This window comes from Bos grunniens, chromosome 17, assembly GCF_055505025.1.
Source record: "Bos grunniens cultivar Pamir isolate PY7600 chromosome 17, Bosgru_T2T1.0, whole genome shotgun sequence".
Taxonomy (NCBI): Eukaryota; Metazoa; Chordata; class Mammalia; order Artiodactyla; family Bovidae; genus Bos; species Bos grunniens.
Window position 1 is genome coordinate 1,952,213 of NC_141181.1, and position 20,400 is coordinate 1,972,612.

Sequence of the window (20,400 nt, forward strand, 5' to 3'; positions counted from 1 at the left end):
TCTGTGTGGCTCCTTACAAAGTAGGCTTAGCATAGAACTAGAACAACTTTTAAATATTGCTGCTGTAGAGTACAAAAAATACTTGCTTGGTATTTATAGCCAATACCAGGCATTTGAGATTTTAAAAACACATTTCTTATCAAAATATATTCAAAGTAAAAATTTTAATGGTATAAATTATTTAATATTACTAATCATACAAAAGTTCAATTGAAATGATTACCAAACCAATCAGCATGTTAAATTGGCAAGCACTGTTAATAGAAATTAGGCATTGCAAATACAGAGCTCAGTTGTTGAATTGGAATGTTATATTCTTTTTGTGATTTGTGTTTTTATTGTATATTTTCTGTTGCTCAAGTACTAATTATACTTGAAAATAGCTATAGTAAAATAATTCTCAGAAAACATTTTAGAAAGATATTTTGCTTCATATAATTTAGAATTCTGCCATTTCCTAATCTTAGAATTATTTTGTTAGTGACTGAATGCTAATTTTAAGAGTGTAATAAATTTGAGTTTTGATCTATTTCACTCTAAAGAAGTTATCATCAAGGCAATAGTTTCCAGGTAAGTAATATGAAGCTGTTTAAGTCATCTCTTTTTTTCCCATTTTATACCCATTTTACACTCATATGTCCATTCCACTCATTCTTTTTTTATCATGATGTGCATTTCACAACTCATTAATGTTTATGTTTAAAGGCAATGTTTCAATCTGAAACACACATTTTCCCTTATTCTGTACTCCTTTTGTGTCTTTAAATGGTTGCTTTTCCATAAACCACAAGGTTCATGCAGTTTATCACCCCCTACACCTACCTTGGTGTTGCATGACGACTAGCCTTGACATATCAGTTTTCTTATTGTTTCAAAATTTGGGTAGTCACTTTTCCTAAATAAACTTATATTCCTATAGTGAAAGAAACTGTATGTATCTGTGAGAAGAACTGATCCAATTCACATTTTTTTTCCTGATTTTAAAGATGATTATTAACTCATACATACAGTGAAATAAAAATTACAGGAGAGGAAATATTTGGCACAGTTCTCAGGCACCACCTTCAAAGTATTTGAAAGTTTTTTTTATTATAATAAAGAAATCTCAATATCAATGGCAACCCACTCCAATATTCTTGCCTGGAGAATCCCATGGAAAAAGGAGCCTGGTGGGCTACAGTCCATGGGGTCACAAAGAGTCGGATACAACTGAGTGACTAACACACACACACACAATATCAAATGTACCATATTATCTATTTTTAAATGTACAATTTGATAGTATTAAGTTCATTCACATTGTTATGAAACAGATCTCCAGAAACTTTTCATCTTGCAAAGCTGAAACCCTATATCCATTCATTAAACTCTCCACTCTCCGCACCCCTACCCCAACCTCTGATAACCACTTGTCTACTTTCTGTTTCTATGAATTTGGCTAGTTTAGGTACCAAGTAAAATTGCACAATATTTATCATTCTGTGACTGTTGTTTTTTCCCCACCTAGCATAAAATCCTTAAGGTTCATCTATGTTGTAGCATGCAGCAAAATTTCCTTCCATTTTAAGGCTGAATAATATTCCATTGGATATATATTGACACTTTGTTTATTCATTCATTTGTTCATGGATATCCGAGTTGCTTTCACCTCTTGGCTACTGTGAATAGTGCTACCATGAACATGTGTATGTGAATATCTCTTCAAGAGCCTGTTTTCCTTTCTTTTGGATATATACAGAGAAGTGAGATTGCTGGAATGTATGGTAGTTCTATGATTGTTTTTTGAAGAACCTCAATCAATTTTTTCATAGATGCTGCACTATTTTGCAATCTATCAACAGTGTGGTTCCAGTTTCTCCATATCCTCACCAACATGTTTTCTTTTCTATTTTTTCAAGTTTTGATAGTAGCCACCCTAATGGGTATGAGATAATATCTCTTATGGTTTTGATTTGCATGATTAGTCATGTTGAGAATATTTTTCTATGCTTGACAATTTGTATATCATCTTTGAAAAAATATATATTCAAATCTTCTGCCTATTTTTTCATCAGATTACTTCATTTTTCTGTTGTTGAGTTATAGGATTTCTTTGTGTATTCTGGTCTCTTATCAGATATATATATATATATATATATATATATATATATATATATATATAGTTGGATGGCATCACTGACTCAATGGACATGAGTTTGAGTAAACTCCAGGAATTGGTGATGGACAGGGAAGCCTGGCATGCTGCAGTCCATGTGATTGCAAAGAGTCAGACACAACTGAGCGACTGAACTGAACTGAACTGATATATATATATATATATATATATATATATATATGTTGGAAATATTTTATCTCCTTTTCACTCTTTTTATTGTTTGCTTTGCTATGCACAAGCCTCTTAATTAAAAATGCAATCCCACTTACCTATTTTTGCTTTTGTATCCTATGCTTTGGGTATCATATCCAAGAAATCATTGCTATATTCACATTGCAACAAAAAGGACAAAATATCTAGGAATAAACCTACCTAAAGAGACAAAAGACCTATATGCAGAAAACAATAAGACACTAATGAAAGAAATCAAAGGTGACACAAACAGGTGGAGAGATATACCATGTTTTTGGATTGGAAGAATCAATATTGTGAAAATGACTATACTACCCAAAGCAATCTACAGATTCAATGCAATCCTTATCAAACTACCTTTAGTATATTACACAGAACTAGACCAAAAAATTTCACAGTTTGTATGGAAACACAAAAGACCCCACATAGCCAGATCATTCTTGAGAAAGAAAAATGGAATCAACCTTCCCAACTTCAGAATATACTACAAAGCTGTAGTCACCAAGATAATATGGTACTGGCACAAAAACAGAAATATAGAACAATGGAAAAGGTAGAAAGCCCAGAGACAAACCCACATAGCCATAGGCACTTTATCTTTGACAAAGGAGGCAAGAATATATGATGGATAAAAGATAGTCTCTTCAATACATGATGCTGGGAAAACTGGACAGATACATGTAAAAGAATGAAATTAGAACATTTCCTAACAAAAATAAACTCCAAATGGATTAAATATCTAAATATAAAACCAAAATCTATAAAACTCTTAGAGGAAAACATAGGCCGAACACACTTTAACATAAGTCACAGCAAGATCCTCTCTGACCCACCTCCTAGAGCAATGGAAGTAAAAACAAAAATAAACAAATGAGACCTAATTAAGCTAAATGTTTTTCCACAGTGAAGGTAACTGTAAATAAGGTGAAATGAAAATCCTCAATTGGAGAAAATAATAGCAAATGAAACAACTGACAAATGATTAGTCTCTAAAATATGCAACCTATTCATGCAGCTCAAAACCAGAAAAACAAACAAACCAATCAAAAAGTGAACATCTCTCCAAAGAAGACATGCAGATGGCTAATGAACACATGAAAAGATAATGCTCAATATCCCTCATTATTAGAGAAATGCAAATCAGAACTAAATGAAGTACCATCTCACACTGGTCAGAATAACCATCATTAAAAAAATCTACAAACAATAAATGTTAGAGAGGGTGTGGAGAAAAGGGAACTCTCTTGCACTGTTGGTGGGAATGTAAATTGATGCAGCCACTACGGAGAACCACTCGGAGATTCCTTAAAAAAAACTAGGAATAAGTCTACCATATGACCTAACAATCTCACTACTGGGCATATACTGAGGAAAAAATATTTGAAAAAGACACATGAATCCCAGTGGTCATCTCATCACTATTTACAATAGGTAGGATATGGCTGCAACCTAGATGTCCATCTACAGATGAATGGATAAAGAAGTTGTGGTACAGTGGAATATTACTCACCTATAAAACTAGTGCATTTGAGTCAGATCTAATGAGATGGAGCCTCACTATAGAGCATATTATAATAATAGAGCTTATTATACAAAGTGAAGTAATGAAGTAAGTTAGAAAGACAAATATATATTAAAGCATATATATGTAATCTAGAAAGGATGATACTGATGAACCTATTTGCAGCACAGCAAGGGAGATGCAGACATAAAGAACAGATTGTAGAAACTGAGGGAGGAGAGGGTGGCAAAATTGAGAAAATAGCTTTGAAATATATATATTACCATATGTAAAATAATGGGAATTTGCTTTATGACACACACAACTCAAATCTAATTCTCTGTGACAACCTAGAGGTGTAGGATGGGGTGGGAAGTGGGAGGGAGATTCAAAAATAGGTATGGCTAATTCATGTTGGTATATGGCAGAAACCAACACAGTATCATAAAGTAAGTATTCTCCAATTAAAAATAAATTTAAAAAATGAATTTTAGATTTTGAAAAAAATATATACTTTTTCTAGGGAAAATTTGAATGCCACCACTAACTTTATACTCACCATATACATTTTTAAAATTATTTTATTTTAATGGGAAGCTAATTACTTTACAGTATTGTGGTGGTTTTTGCCATGCATTGACATGAATCAGCCATGGGTGTACATGTGTCCCCCATCCTGAACCTCCCTCCCACCTCCCTCCCCATCCCATCCCTCAGGGTCATCCCAGTGTACCGGCTTATACAGAGTGAAGTAAGACAGAAAGAAAAACACCAATACAGTATGTTAATGCATATATATGGAATTTAGAAAGGTAGTAATGACAACCCTACATGCAAGACATCAAAAAAGACAGAGGTGTAAAGAACAGACTTTGGGGCTCTATGGGAGAAGGTAGGGAGGGATAATTTGAAAGAATAGCACTGAAACATGTATATTACCATATGTGAAATAGATTGCCAATCCAAGTTCATCATACACATTTAGCACACGATTTTTTTCTACTTTGATTAAAGTATTTTAAAAGACAGACACACAGTTTAAATCTAAACACTGATATATTTCTCCTTTGATTGGTTTGAGTTTGAAAAATATATATATTTGTAAGGCATATGTGTCTTAATTTGATGACTTATGTGTGACTTGTTTCTGATTTTTTTTTTCAGGGGGATGTTTCTGGATACCATTCTCCCCTCACGTGATGATAATGGCATTCGTCCAGCAATTGGTCAGAGAACCCGCTTAAGCAAAGGAGATATTGCACAGGCAAGAAAGCTGTATAGATGTCCAGGTACTGCACCACCCAAACTCAGAAGCATAATTGAGTCTGATAGTGCTTTTCCAGATGAATGAGCCACAATTAACTCAGCTCTTTACTTGTCTCTTTTCATGCTCACGAGTAACTGAGATGCTCAGTTCAAAGTTACTAATCATAAAATGAAATAGAAGAGAACTCTGGAATACCCATTGGTATAATTAAAAACAAATTGCTAGAAATCAAATTTCAAAAGCAGGGATAGTAAGCTTTATTTCCTTTAATTTAATGAATAAAAAAATATAATTGTTATTAAATAGTTGCATGATTTCATAGTCAAATTATGAGTTTCCTTGCCAACATAACAAGAATATCCTTTATTTCAACTTCAGAATTCGATCCTGAATGATCTTTTGTAGCAAGTACTAGTACTTTGGCCACCTCATGAGAAGAGCTGACTCATTGGAAAAGACTCTGATGCTGGGAGGGATTGGGGGCAGGAGGAGAAGGGGACGCCAGAGGATGAGATGGCTGGATGGCATCACTGACTCGATGGACATGAGTCTGAGTGAACTCCGGGAGTTTGTGATGGACAGGGAAGCCTGGCGTGCTGCAATTCATGGGGTCGCAAAGAGTCGGACACGACTGAGCAACTGAACTGATCATTAACAGTATATAAATTTAAATTTCATTAGGTGGAATTTATAACTTCGTTGCAAAAAACAAAGTTCTAATCATGTTACTAGTGAACTACTAGTTTGTTTTTATGTTTGTTTGCTAGTTTGTTAATATGTTTCCTATTAGATAAGTTTGTGAAAAAAGATTAAAGACAGGTCTTAATAACAATGTTCCAAGGGATCACTAATGCCTTACTGGTCTAAGAAAAGATAAAGCAATTATGCCCCAATGGGAAAAAAAAAAAAAGATTCTGCTTTCAAATTGGAATTTCTTCATATCCTAGTACCTCCTGTATATGCAACATGCTTTGAAATAGCCTATATCAAAGAACATGCTTAATTTTGCTTAACACAGCATTTTCACTTTTTTGTTGTTGTTGTTATTTATGGGAAACTAATACCTGTGAAATTCAGTTTTTGTTCCAGATACTAATATCATAAATAGTAAAATAGTTCTAAAAGTTTTAGTTGTCTGCTTTTCCAATTTATACAGACATTCAGGATAAGATGGGTAAATTAATCATTGAAGTTTACATAGATTCTCATGTTTAAATTTTATTTATATATATTTAATTATTCAGAAGTTACATTAATTAAGTTTACTGTGATTATTGGTACCAGTCTAGGAAACTTTCTGATTGGGTAGCTGATTCATTCACAAAATGTAATATTTGCTCATTGACATATAGAAATGTCCACGTGGGGCAGAGAATGGTCTCATCTTCCCTTTATCCCAGTAGTCAGCAGTCTGCTGGTGAAAGAGATACTCACTGGGATGTGTGAGTGGTGGTGTGTCTTTATAAATAAGTCATTTGTTCTCTTGGTCTCTCTTTTTTGGGGGGCCTTTTTTGCCTTGTGACTCCCATTTTCTAAATATATTCTCCAATTATTTGATCTAATTTTAAGATTACTCCCCTTTTTTTTTTATTTCTAAACTCCTGATACTGAGCTCTTCTAATATAGTTTCTGATCTTTATTTGCATTTTCTCTTAATATAGTGTTTCTATAGTCCCATAACCTTTTGCCTTATATTTCATACCTATACAACTGTCAATCCTAATATTCTCTTAGTAAATCTTCATCAATTAAATGTAAAGTAACATAATGAAATTAAGAAAAAATAAATATCTAAAAATAAAGAGGCTTTTGAAGATTAGAATCATGTTATGTAAAAGTGTATGTGTAGTCACTCATAGATGTAGTCACAATAGAGGTTTACAAATTTTAAAGTGGTGTTAAACATACAGTATATATACAGAATATCTACATCTATTGGATGTACATCTGTGTAGAGGTTGTAGGGATGGAAGACCAGTTTAATTGTGCAGGGAATTTAAATACTGGCAATTTTTTAAACACTTGAACATTAAATTTATTTTTTAAATTAATATGAGGTTCTTTTTAGTTACAGAAAATCTGTAATTCCTGATATAATTCTCTGAAATTTCAAAGAGAATATCACTTATATGTGTTTATATATAATTATTGGCTCAAATATGTTGCCAACATGCAAAAAAAAAAATAGTCACTTTCTCATTTATTCATACAGACCCATTTGTTCATAAAACATTTCTTAGTTCAGTTGACAGTACTACACACAGATCGTTCCAAGCAAAACTGTGGAGGGCATGCTCTCTTCACCCCTTTTTCCGCCACACTTCCTACAACCAATCAGTCCTGCTGCCTTCTTGGTATCTATCTCACATTCTTGAAGTGAATCCCCTATCCTAGGGATCCTCACCTTTTGTCGGGATTACTACAGTGCTTCCTAATTAACCTCTTCCCTCTATTCTTACATCTCTTTAGTTCTCTGGCCATACTGCTGCTCAAGGGGCACTTCAATATGCAGATCTTACTCTGGTTATTTCAGCATAAAGACTGGTTTCCTTTCCCCTCTCTTTACCAGCCTCTTTGCTAGGTGTTTCACTTACAGCCTAGTTTCTCCCTTCTACTTCATCCAGCACCTGACACTACAGTGTGCTTACCTCCTGCTTCTTCCTCAATCCAGAAAACTCCTACTGACTCCTGGCCAAGTCCTAATTAATATTCAGGGTTTAGCTTCTATGTAACCTCCTACTTAAAAACTGATTTCCCAGGATTCCCATGGTAGTAAATGCCCTATTTGCTCTGGCCTTCATGTCTAATTCCTAAAACCATCAATTCACTTGTCATTTCCCAATTAGAGTGTAATCTTTAGGACTGGAAGTAGACTTTTCCCTCAGGGTATTTTGTAGTTGTTTAGTCACTATGTGTCCAAATCTTTGCAACCCAATGGACTGCAGTAACCAGGCTTCCCCATCTTTCACTATCTCCTGGAGTTTGCTCAAACTCCTGTCCATTGGGTCAGTGATGCTATCCAACCATCTCATTCCCTGTTGCCCCCTTCTCCTCCCGTCCTCAATCTTTCCAGCATGAGTCTTTTCCAATGAGATAGCTGTTCACATTAGGTGACCAAAATAATGGAGCTTCAGCTTCTGCGTCAGTCCTTCTAATGAATATTCAGGATTGATTTCCTTTAGGATGGACTGGTTTGATCTCTTTGCAGTCCAAGGGACTCTCAAGAGTCTTCTTTAGCACCATCATTCAAAAACATCAATTCTTCAACTCTCGGCCTTCTTTCTGGCTGAACTCTCACATTTGTACAATACTACTGAAAAAACCATATCTTTGACTGTACGGACCTTTGTCAGCAAAATGATATCTCTGGTTTTTAATATGCTGTCTAGGTTTGTCATAGCTTTCCTTCCAAGGAGCAAGAATCTTTTAATTTCATGGCAGCAGTCACTGTTAGCAGTGATTTTGGAACCCAATAAAATAAAATATGTCACTGCTTTCCCATTTTCCTCTTCTATTTGCCATGAAGTGATAGGACCAGATGCCATGAAAGTGAAAGTGAAAGTCACTCAGTCATATCTGACTCTTTGTGACCCCAAGTACAGTCCATGGAACTCTCCAGGCCAGAATACTGGAGTGTATACCCTTTTCCTTCTCCAGGGTTTTTTCCCAACCCAGGGATCGAACCCAGGTCTCCTGCATTGCTGGAGGATTCTTTACCAGCTGAGCCACAAGGGAAGCTCAAGAATTCTGGGGTTCTCCAGTGGATGTTCCTGACCCAGGAATTGAGTCGGGTCAGTATACTGCATTGCAGGCGGACTCTTTACCAGCTGAGCTATCAGGGGAGCCCCAGGGGCCTCCAGAAGTTGCCATGATCTTAGTTTTTTTAACGTTAAGTTTCAAGCCAGATTTTTCACTCTCTTCTTTTACCCTAATCAAGAGGCTTTTTAGTTCCTCTTCACTTTTTGCCAAAATCCCATGGACGGAGGAGCCTGGTGGGCTGCAGTCCATGGGGTCGCAAAGAGTCGGACACGACTGAGCAACTTCCCTTTCACTTTTCACTTTCATGCATTGGAGAAGGAAACGGCAACCCACTCCAGTGTTCTTGCCTGGAGAATCCCAAGGACGGGGGAGCCTGGTGGGCTGCCGTCTATGGGGTCACACAGAGTCAGACACGACTGAAGCGACTTAGCAGCAGTAGCAGCAGCAGCATCTACATATCAATTAAATATTAATTAAGTGCTCAGTAAGTAGTTGCTGTATGAATGAAATAGTTGCTTTAATATGTGAAAGGTACTACACCAGATATTATGGCTAGGTAGAAGGAAGCACAGATTATGCACACAAATAGCCAATCATCTGTACAATTCTCCAGACAATGTTACTTGTCAAGGAAGTAAATCTCATCAGTAAAAGGATGCTAAAGCAGTTCTGAGAGGGGTACCTGAACTGAGCTGCACCATGGAATGAGGAAGACTTCTTGGAACTGGTATCGGACTTGGCTAGGGAGTTACTGTTGAAATATATTTTAAAATATTTCAGTAATTAATTTCACCATTATGGCTCAGATGACAGTATTTCATTTTAACATTTCTTACCTTAAAATCATTTTAAATCTATATTTTATTTATTACATTTAGAAGTTTGAGAGAGCAATGGATGTATGAAGTTAATTAGGTAGTGCTAAGTTGTTTAGATATAGTTTTATTTCTTTCCCTACTCTCTAGTTTATCAAGATTTTGAGGGAAGAGATTTGTCTACTACAAGTTATTGTACTTTTTTTGAGTTAGTAACATTATAAAGATATTCTTTTAGAATATGGAAAAGTTATTCTCAATCCTGATATCTGGTGGATATTATAGACATTTGCTACAAAAAATATCTGTAGATGGGAATACAAACAACTATAAATTTAATCATGTTATTATAACATATGAATTTGTAATAATTTCTCAGCCACACACAATCCAAGAAGCATTTATATAATTCAAAAACAATTTTCTATCTTGGAAGGTAAAGCACACATGAGAACCATCTGTTGCACAAGTGAGATGGATCATACAATATTTAGGTTTACTTTTTATTATTAATAATTTTAAATTTTGATGAAACACATATAACATATGTCCTATTAACAAAATTTTATTGTACAGTACAGTGCTGTCAATTATGTACACATTGTTAAACAGCAGATCTCTTTAGAAATCTCATGTGACATTTGTCTTTTTGTGTATGCCTAGCCTATTTCACTAGAATTAGGTCCTCAAGGTTCATCCCTGTTGTAGCACATGACAGATTTCTTTCTGTTTTAAGGTCGAATAATATTTCATTGTATGCATACACCATGTTTTATTTATTCATTCATCTAATGATAAGGCAGTTTGTTTCTATGGCTACTCTCAGTAATACTTTAAATGAATATGTGAGTATACATATTTCTTCAACACTTTATTTTCAATTCTTTTGCATCAAGTACCAGAAGTAAAGTTGCTGTATAATTTGGTAGTTCTATTTATTATTTCTGAGGAAACTCCACATTGTTTTCCACAGTGGCCGCACCATTTTACATTCCTAACAGTAGTGTAAAGTGGTTTCTCTACATCCTCACCAACACTTGCTATTTCTGTTTTTTTTTTTTTAATAATGGCCAACCAGCCATTGTGAGGTGATAGCTCATTGTGGTTTTGATTTTCACTTCTCTGATTATTAGTGACACTGAGCACTTTTTTCATGTATCTATTGGCCACTTGTGTGTGTTCTGTGGAGAAATGTCTATTCAAGTCCTTTGCCCATTTTAAAATTTGGTTACTTGGGGTTTGTTTTGTTGTTTGGTAAGTTCCTTCTGTGTTTTGGATACTAACCCCTTATCAGATGCATGATTTGCAAATGTTCCATTCCAAAGATTTCTTTTCATTTTATCAATTCTTTCCTTTGCTACATAGTTGTTTAGCTTGCTGTTGTCCCCCTTGTCTATTTTCACTCTTATTATCTGTGCTTTTGGTTTCATATCTAAGCAATCATTGCCAAGACCTCTGTTATGATGTTTTTCACCTATGTTTTTCTTCTGGGAATTTTACAATTTGGGGTCTTACTTTTAGATCTTTAATCCACTTTGAGTTGATTGTTTTAAATTTTTTATTTTATTTTTAAACTTTACAATATTGTATTTTTTTTGTCAAATATCAAAATGAATTCGCCACAGGTATACATGTGTTTTCCATCCTGAACCCTCCTCCCTTCTCCCTCCCCATACCATCCCTCTGGGTCGTCCCAGTGCAAAAGCCCCAAGCATCCAGTATCATGCATCGAACCTGGACTGGCAACTCGTTTCATACATGATATTATACATGTTTCAATGCCATTCTCCCAAATCTTCCCACCCTCTCCCTCTCCAACAGAGTCCATAAGACTGAAGTAAGCCAGAAAGAAAAACACCAATACAGTATACTAATGCATATATATGGAATTTAGAAAGATGATAACAATAACCCTGTGTACAAGACAGCAAAAGAGACACTGATGTATAGATCAGTCTTATGAGTTGATTTTTGTGGATAGTGGAAAAATGGGTTCAATTTTATTCTCTTGTATGTATGTATCTAGTTTCCCTAACACCATTTATAGAAGAGACTATCTTTGCACCATTGAAAGATCTTGGCACCTTTATCAAAGATCCCATTTTACTGTTTAGGTGTGGGTTTATTTTTGGCTCTTTATTCTGTCCCATTGGTCTATATGCCTCTCTTATGCCAGTATCATACTTTTTTTTTAATTTTTTTTCTTTACAACATTGTATTGGTTTAATTCGTAGTATGTTTTGAGGTTAAGAACAATGAAGCTTCCAGCTCTGTTTTTTTGTTTTCCCTCAACATTGTTTTGGCTATTTAGGATTTGTGATTCTACATGAATTTTAAGACTTTTCCTCCCATTTCTACAAAAATATGCCACTGGGAATTTGATAGGGATTGCATTGAATTTTAGAAATTTATCCGTGCTTTGACTAGGATGGATAATATTTTAACAATATTAAGTTTTCCAATCCATGAACACATCTTTGTGTCCTCTTAAAGTTCTTTTGTCAATGTTTAGTAGTCTTCAATGTTCATGTCTTTTGCCTCAAGTTTATTTTGCCGCTTTCATTCCTAAATATTTTATTACTGAGGGGGGTTTCTTATAAAAAGAGTTATTTTCTTAATTTCATTTTCATATTGTTTATTGATAGTTAATGGATATGCAACTGAATTTTGTGTATTGATTTTATATTCTACAATTTTGTATAATTGTTTTTATTACTTCTAACAGTTTGGTTTTTTTTTTTTTTTTTTTGTCTGTGGAATCTTTATGGTTTTGTACATACAAGATCATGTCATCTGCCTACAGAGATGAAAATTCAATTTGTAAATTGTTTTTAGAATGATTTTTATTGGGAGACTGATGATAATTTTTCTTTGTATATTTATGTTTTTTTTTTCTCTTACATAAGACTGGGTTTTCTTTTTTAGCTCAAAGATACATTATAAAAATTAAGCCCACAGTTTCCCTACCTGTGTCAGAGGTATCTAAGTGTTAAATAGAGGACTTTGGGCATCACAATACTTGACCCCTACAAAACAACTTTATGAAGTATATATTAATGAGATAGCCACTTTAAAGAACAGAAAACTGAGGTTGAAGGTTTTGAGACTTGCTTGTATGACACAACAAGGGATTATGCCATGAGTCAAACTTCTCAGTTCTCATCCATATACTAAATAGATTACTGTGTAAATGAAGAGACTATGTATTTAACTTAGTAGTGCCATCTTTGCCTTGCTAATTTTCCTTTAGTTGTTTTAGCTATAAAATTATTTTTTATACCTGAACATGAATCAACAAATGCCCAGGAAAATTTATGAGAATCTTCTGAAATAGGGATCAGGTAGCCTGGGATAGCCACATGTACTGAGGGAAATGCACAAATGATTACAACTTGGCAACTGTTGTCCACACTTCTTGCATTATAAGTAAGTGTTATATAATACATTTGTTAGATTTTTGAACTATATTCATTTTTTTTTGCCTTTCAGAGAACTTTCTGTTTTATCATTTTATCAGTATAATAATGTTTGTTTACAATTGTGAGTTAATTGTTTTAATTCCACTTGAGGAAATCCAGTACCAACATTCTATGAGGCTTAGAATTACAGAATTTATTTTTAAATTGCTGTAAATTGTAGCTTTTTTCATTGAAACACACTAAATCCCCCAATGGCTATTTAGCACCTAAACTGATCATAATTAGAAGCACATTGGTTGCATTAATAAATCTTAACAAATTTTCATTTTTCTAAGGGTTTTTGTAATGTCACATTTATCAAGTATCCTTAGATGATTCATGAAAAGTGCTGATTATATATTTTTACCTTGAGCATTTTTCTTTTATTCTCAAGTTGCTTCTATCTACCTGTTAATCAGAATAAATATTGCTTGCTCTTATTTTAAATTTATTTTGTTGTACAAACACTATTTGTTGTTGTTCAGCCTCTCGGTCATGTCCGACTCTTTGTGACCATATGAACTGCAGCATACCAGGCTTCCCTTGTCCTAAACCATCTCCCGGAGTTTGCTCAAACTTATATCCATTGAGTCTGTGAGGCCATCCAACCATCTCATCCTCTGTTATCCTTTTCCTTCTGCCTTCAATCTTTCCCAGCATCAGGCTCTTTTCCAATGAGTCAGTTCTTTGTATCAGGTGGCCAAACTATTGGCGCTTCAGCTTCAGCATCAGTCCTTCCAATGAGTATTCAGGGTGATTTCCTTTAGGATTGACTAGTTGGATCACCTTTCTATCCAAGGGACTCTTATGTGTCTTCTCCCTCATGACAGTTCAAAGGCATCAGTTCTTAAGTGCTCAGCCTTTTTTATTGTTCCAGCTCTCACATCCATACATGACTATGGGAAACACCAGAGCTTTGACTATGCGGACCTTTGTAGTTTATGTCTCTGTTTTTTAAAAAACTGTCTAGGTTTGTCACTGCTTTTCTTCCAAGGAGCAAGTGTCTTAATTTCATGGCTGCATAAATATTTATATCATATCAAACTCTTTTTACATCTCTATTTTATGTCTTCCAAGCCATTATTTTTGTTTCTTCATTTAAATCAGGATATGCAGAACCATTTATAATGCATTGTTTTGATGAGACAAGAGTTCACCTGCTGGCTCTATAATATGGTAATATATCAGGTTCTATTTCAGTCTTCTTCAGAAGGAAGGAGTTATTCTTTCAAACTGTTGAATGAAAGTTATAAACAGCTTTATATAAATATTTATATAAACTAACTGGTGTATAGGAATTGTTCATGAATTAAGGATACTTAAATCAGCTTAGATTCATTTGACTCAGATCATGTCTTGCAAAAGCAACAAGACAGTCCATTGTAGAATGCTTCTGACTACAAACCTTGGCTGAACCAGTGAGCTAATTATCCTCTGACCTTGCCTTTGTTGAATTGGCCTATAGATATTAGTCATATTGATCTTGAGGCCGTACAGCTGACTGTTTGCTACATCAGATGACTGATAATTACTACCAAGAAGTTAGATAAGGGTTGTTGGTTGTTTGGTTGTTTAGTCACGAAGTCGTGTCCAACTCTTGTGACCCCATGGACTGTAGCCTGCCAGGCTCCTCTCCATGGGATTCTCCAGTAGATAAGGGTAGTAAAAGGAAAATAAAATTGCTTTCCCAGTCATTTCTACTTATAATAGGGAGAAAACAGAGAATAGATAAATATCTATATCTCATTGGAAAATTTGTCTTCCATAATGTTTTATGTTTCAATTTATTCCAGTTTATTTTGAAAAAAATATTTCATTGTGTGTCATTTTGGCACCACTTTTACTGCATATTTATTCATTATTATTTAAATTTTATTTTTCCCAACTTTGATACAGTATTCATTATTAAAATTAACTTCACTGTACACCAAATATAATAATAAAATGTTTTATGAGGTCCCAGAATCACATCAAATAGGTACCCACTGGCTTGAATCTGAGTATGGGTGATGTATAAGTTGGCTATTTGCTCCTTGGGAATGAATGAGAAATGTCTCCATAAGGAAGAATTTTGTGTTTCATCAGGTTATTTATCTCATAATCTTGTTATATGGTTAGCTATAGCAATCCCTTTAAGTATACTGAAATTCTAGTAAGAAAGACATTTAAAAAATTACTTATAAAGGAAGTGTTATACAAATATATATCCTTCTCTAACACCAAAATGCTCAAGATTCATTAGTGATGCAAATGTCTCTTATAAAAAATAATGAATAATTTTATCTTTTTCATTAAAAAAAATCAAACATATGTTGTTTTTTTCTTTCTTTCAGCATGTGGAGAAACCCTACAAGAATCCAATGGCAATCTTTCCTCCCCAGGATTTCCAAATGGATATCCGTCTTATACACACTGCATCTGGAGAGTCTCTGTGACCCCAGGAGAGAAGGTAGTTTATCCCATCAACTGTTCTCTTTTAGTCTCAGATGCAAAGGTTCATCTTCTTTCAAATATATTTTACTTTGTTTTCTATTCTTATTTGATTAATTGAATAGCTCAGAAAATTTATGATGGGTATTATTCAAGCTCCAGGAGTTTTTTGAAAGATATAATTTTGAAAAAAATAGTAAATGATCTAAAAGGGTTGACATAATACAAATTATATTCTCAGACACAATGGAATTAAGTTAAAAATCAGTATCAGAAAGATAACTAGAAAAATCCCACACATATTAAAATTGAAAAATATATATCAACTATCCCATTCATTCACGAAGAAATTATGATAAAAATTAGAAATTATTTTCAATTATAACAAAAGTACTGAGAATTGCAAGTCTGTAAGATACATCCAATGGAAAAGGCCCTGGCACCCCACTCCAGTACTCTTGCCTGGAAACTCCCATGGATGGAGGAGCCTGGAAGGCTACAGTCCATGGGGTCGCTGAGAGTTGGACACGACTGAGCGACTTCACTTTCACTTTTCACTTTCATGCATTGGAGAAGGAAATAGCAACCCACTCCAGTGTTCTTGCCTGGAGAATCCCAGGGATGGCGGAGCCTAGTTGTCTGCTGTCTATGGGGTCGCACAGAGACGGACACGACTGAAGTGACTTAGCAGCAAGATATATCTAAAGTGTATTTAGAAGGAAATTCACAAACTTATATACTCATATTAGGAAATAAAAAATACTCCAAACTAAAGAGATAGACATCCATATAAAGACACTAGAAAAAGGAGCAATAAAATAAACGGAATAGTACATAAAGGAAGAAATAAAAAATAAATTTAAAAACATGAAACTATATGTACAAAGTATGGACAAAGTTGGTACTTTGAAACAATTTAGAAAATAGATTTAGAAAACAATTAGATTTAGAAAACAATTTAGAGAAATGGATAAAAAAGATCAAGAAAAAAAGATTAACAGAGAAAGTACAATTATCCAGTAATTAGCATAAAATGATTGTTATAACCATAGATGCTTTAGACACCAAAAGAACATTTTGAACATTATGCCAATAACTTTGAAAATGTAAATGAAATGGGAAAATCACTACAAAATATTACTTAGTAAGCTCTTATTCAAGAAGAAATTAAAATTTTGAATATTTCTATAACCACTAGAGAAATCAAATTACTGTTTATTTGAATTATTAGTCAAAAAGTTCTTGACAATGAAAACCCAGGCTAGATGGCTTCATGAATAAGTTCTACCCAACAACCCAGTAAGAAATAAATATAGTCTTGCATAAAGTCTTCCAGAGAATCAAATAAAAAATACACTCTACTCTTTATATGCTTAGGGCTTCTTAGGTGGCTCAGTGGTAAAGAATCCACCTGTAATGAAGAAGATGTGGGTTTGATTCCTGGGTAAGGAAGATCCCTTGGAGAAGGAAATAGCAACCCACTCCAATATTCTTGCCTGGAAAATCCCATGGGCAGAGGAGCCTGGAGGGCTACAATTCATGGGTTTACGAAAGTCGGGCATGACTTAGTCACTAAACACTGAAAGGTTGTTGCTGAACAATGCAAAGATGCCGGGATTCTTGGCTTCCAGATGAGAAGAATTCATTCTGGGGCCAGAGAGGATGCTTGATCTCTCAGAGCTTTTGTGTAATAAAGTTTTATTAAAGTATAAAGGAGATAGAGAAAGCTTCTGACATAGGCATCAGAAAGGGGCAGAAAGAGTACCCACTTGCTAGTGTTAGCCATGGAGTTATATACTCTCTAATTAGTTATTACAGTGAATCAAAAGAATGTCTGGAGGTTGTAAAGACCTCGCTAAACCTACCCCCATAATTTACATTTTAAGATAATAGGATTAGCCAGAAGGCTTTTTCCAGAGACTGTCCTCAAGCAGGATACATTATTGTTATATAATCCTAAGGAATGTAGAGGAAAAAAAGTTTGTCCTTTCTTCCTCCTTGAGAATTCCAGACCCCTCTCTCCTTGGGGACCCCTAGACTTCTTATCAACCTCCCTAGGAAATGACTTTCTCATTCCCCTCTTTTCCTTTAGGAGAATTATGTTGCTAAGGGAAAGGGGCGTCATTTTCATTCCATAACTACTTCCTGCTATTTAGGGGTGTGGTCCCTAAATTGTTGAGGCAATATATTCTCCTAACCCTCATATTAAGGGTCTCTGATCCAGGGGCCCTAAGTAATATTTGGAAGAGGCTGTGGCACTCAGGGGGTTGGACAACCATTTGTAACTTAAAAGCCTTCATGCGACTAGAAACAAATCCAATTACACAGTTACAGATGCAAGGCAAAATAGTCCTTAAAACAAGTTAAAATCAAATTAAAAGTCATATTATGTCCAGAGTGACATCAGTCCGTCTTAGGATTGTTAGATGTCATCAGTTTAAGAAGAGGCATCACATGCGATTGTTGTTAAAAGTATTTGCAGACTTGGAGAAAGTCTTTCCTTGAAGTGGAGATGTCCACCATGGGAAGCCTTCCACTGATGAAGAGGAGAGTGCTCCACACACCCAGCAGTTAGACTGATTGTGAAATGCTGCGTAGGAGTGAGTCCAGGACAGGAAGGCATTGTGTTGAGGCTCAAACGGCAGACTCGGGATTTTTGGAGTCAGCATACATAGGCTCACATAGATTATCAGGCCCATTTAAAAAGTGCAAAGTCAAAGCATAGAAAGTAAAGACATAAAATGAAGTCACATAGCTCTGGTCAGGGTGCCACCTCTTAATTCGAGTGTGATGTACCCACGAATCAATTCCTCACACTTTGACAGCTGTAGGAGAAGAAAGAATAACCTGGTAAGGGCCTTCCCAGAGGGGCTCAAGGGATGGGCCCCCAAACCCCAATGTTTTTATGAGGACCTCAATTCCTGGCTCAAATAGAGGCTTGCTTGATTCAAGAGGCTGGATCAGGAGCCATCTACCAGAGTTCTGTTAATGCCTGTTGAAAAGCTGAGAGCTGAGTTACATAATTAGTTAATTCCAAGGCTTTGGGGTCTATAACAATGTCTGTGCATAAGAAAGGCCTTCCATAAATACATTCAAAGGGGGACAGTCCCTCCTTTTGGGGGGCAGTTCGAGCCCTCATTAAAGCTATGGGTAGGACTTTAATCCAATTGTCCTGCGTTTCTTGACTTAATTTGCACATATGTCTTTTGATAATGTCATTAGCTTTTTCAACCTTTCCTGAGGATTGGGGTCTCCAGGAACAGTGTAAGTGATATTCTATTCCTAGAGCCTTAGACACCCCCTGATTTATAGCAGCTTTAAAGGCGGAGCCATTGTCACTCTGAAGCCTCTGTGGCAGCCCAAACCTGGGGATAATTTCATGGATTAAAACCTTTATAACCTCCTTAGCCTGCTCACTACTACAGGGAAAAGCCTCAATCCATCCAGTAAAAGTATCCACCCAAACTTGTAAGCAAGAATATCCATTAGCTTTTGGCATATGAGTAAAATCAATTTCCCAGTCCTCTCCAGGATACTTTCCATTTCATTGTAACCCAGATTTTGCTAGCTTTTCAGTCCTTAGGTTATTTTTCTGACAAACCTCACACCTTTTGATAATATTCTTTAGAGTTTTCATTACATTTTTACCTTCAAACAAACGAGAAGCCATCTGGTAAGTACTCTCTCCACCCTAATGAAAACTCTGGTGTAAACCCTTAAGAATTTTCTATTGAGCACTTTCAGGAATTATTAATTGTCCATCCTCAGATGTAACCATCCTTTATCAGTAATCTTTGCTCCTCTTTTCTCATATCTTCCTAATTCTTCCTCAATATATTGTGGTTTTTCCTGTTCCACAGGACCTGTTCAGATCAAAGGCGTCTGTAGTGAAGGGCTTTCCTAAAGTGCTGCTTTTCTGGATTGACAGTCAGCCAGCTGATTACCATTGGCTACTTTACTCCCTTCCCTGCTGTGCCCTTTGCAATGCATAACAGCTACTTCTTTAGGACAACATATAGCAGTTAAAAGTCTCTTGATCTCTCTGAAATGTTTAATAGGTTCTCCTGTCGCTGTTATAAACTGTCTCTCTTTCCATATTGCAGCATGAGCATGTAAAGTCAAATAAGCATACTTAGAATCAGTGTAGATATTTACCCGCTGCCCTTTGCTTAACTCTAGAGCTCAAGTCAGAGCCACAAGCTGTGCTGAGTACTGGTTCCCTGGGGGAGAGATTTTGCTTCTAAAACCTGTTCAGCAGTAACCATGGCGTAACCTGTTTTACGCTTTCCATCCCGAACAAAAGAACTGCCATCTGTAAATATTTCCATGTCAGGATTGTCTAATGGGGTATCCATTAGATCTTCTTGAAGTTTAAAGTTAGAAATTGGGAACAATCGTGATCAGGTGTTTCATTTTCCTTCTCAGAAAGGAAAGTGGTAGGATTTAAATTTCCACAAACTTTAAGCTTAGTTACTGGTCTTTCTAACAATAGTGACTGATATTTAAGAAGCCTACTGTCTGTCATCCAAATATTAAACTTAGAATTTAAGATTCCACTCACATCATGAGAAGTCAATACAGTAAGGTTTCATCCATTAATTATTTTTAAAGCTTCAGGTGCTAATAAAGCTGCTGCCCCAATTACTCTTAGGCATTGGAGCCACCCATGTGAAGTTACATCTAATTCTCTGCTTAGATAAGCAATAGGTTGCTGGTGAGGCCCTCAAGGTTGTGTCAAAACTCCCAAGGCCATACCTTTTCTTTCAGTGACAAACAAATTAAATTCTGACCCTGTGGGCAAGCTCAGAGCAGGAGCTTGCAGG

At 35.4% G+C, this 20,400-nt stretch overlaps 1 protein-coding gene across 4 annotated transcripts in view; it reads left to right on the forward strand.

Moving 5' to 3' along the window:
* The window catches only part of TLL1 (tolloid like 1), a 323,151-nt gene that overhangs the window by 188,432 nt on the left and 114,319 nt on the right, over nucleotides 1–20,400 (forward strand). For all 4 annotated transcript variants that reach the window (XR_015144096.1, XM_086346186.1, XM_086346187.1 and 1 more), the window contains 2 exons: nucleotides 5,013–5,137; nucleotides 15,481–15,596. Coding sequence is in view for 3 of the 4 variants with exons in the window: in XM_086346186.1 (XP_086202312.1) it covers nucleotides 5,013–5,137; nucleotides 15,481–15,596 (241 nt within the window). In the remaining variant the exon portion in view is untranslated. The remainder of the gene's footprint in view (nucleotides 1–5,012; nucleotides 5,138–15,480; nucleotides 15,597–20,400) is intronic.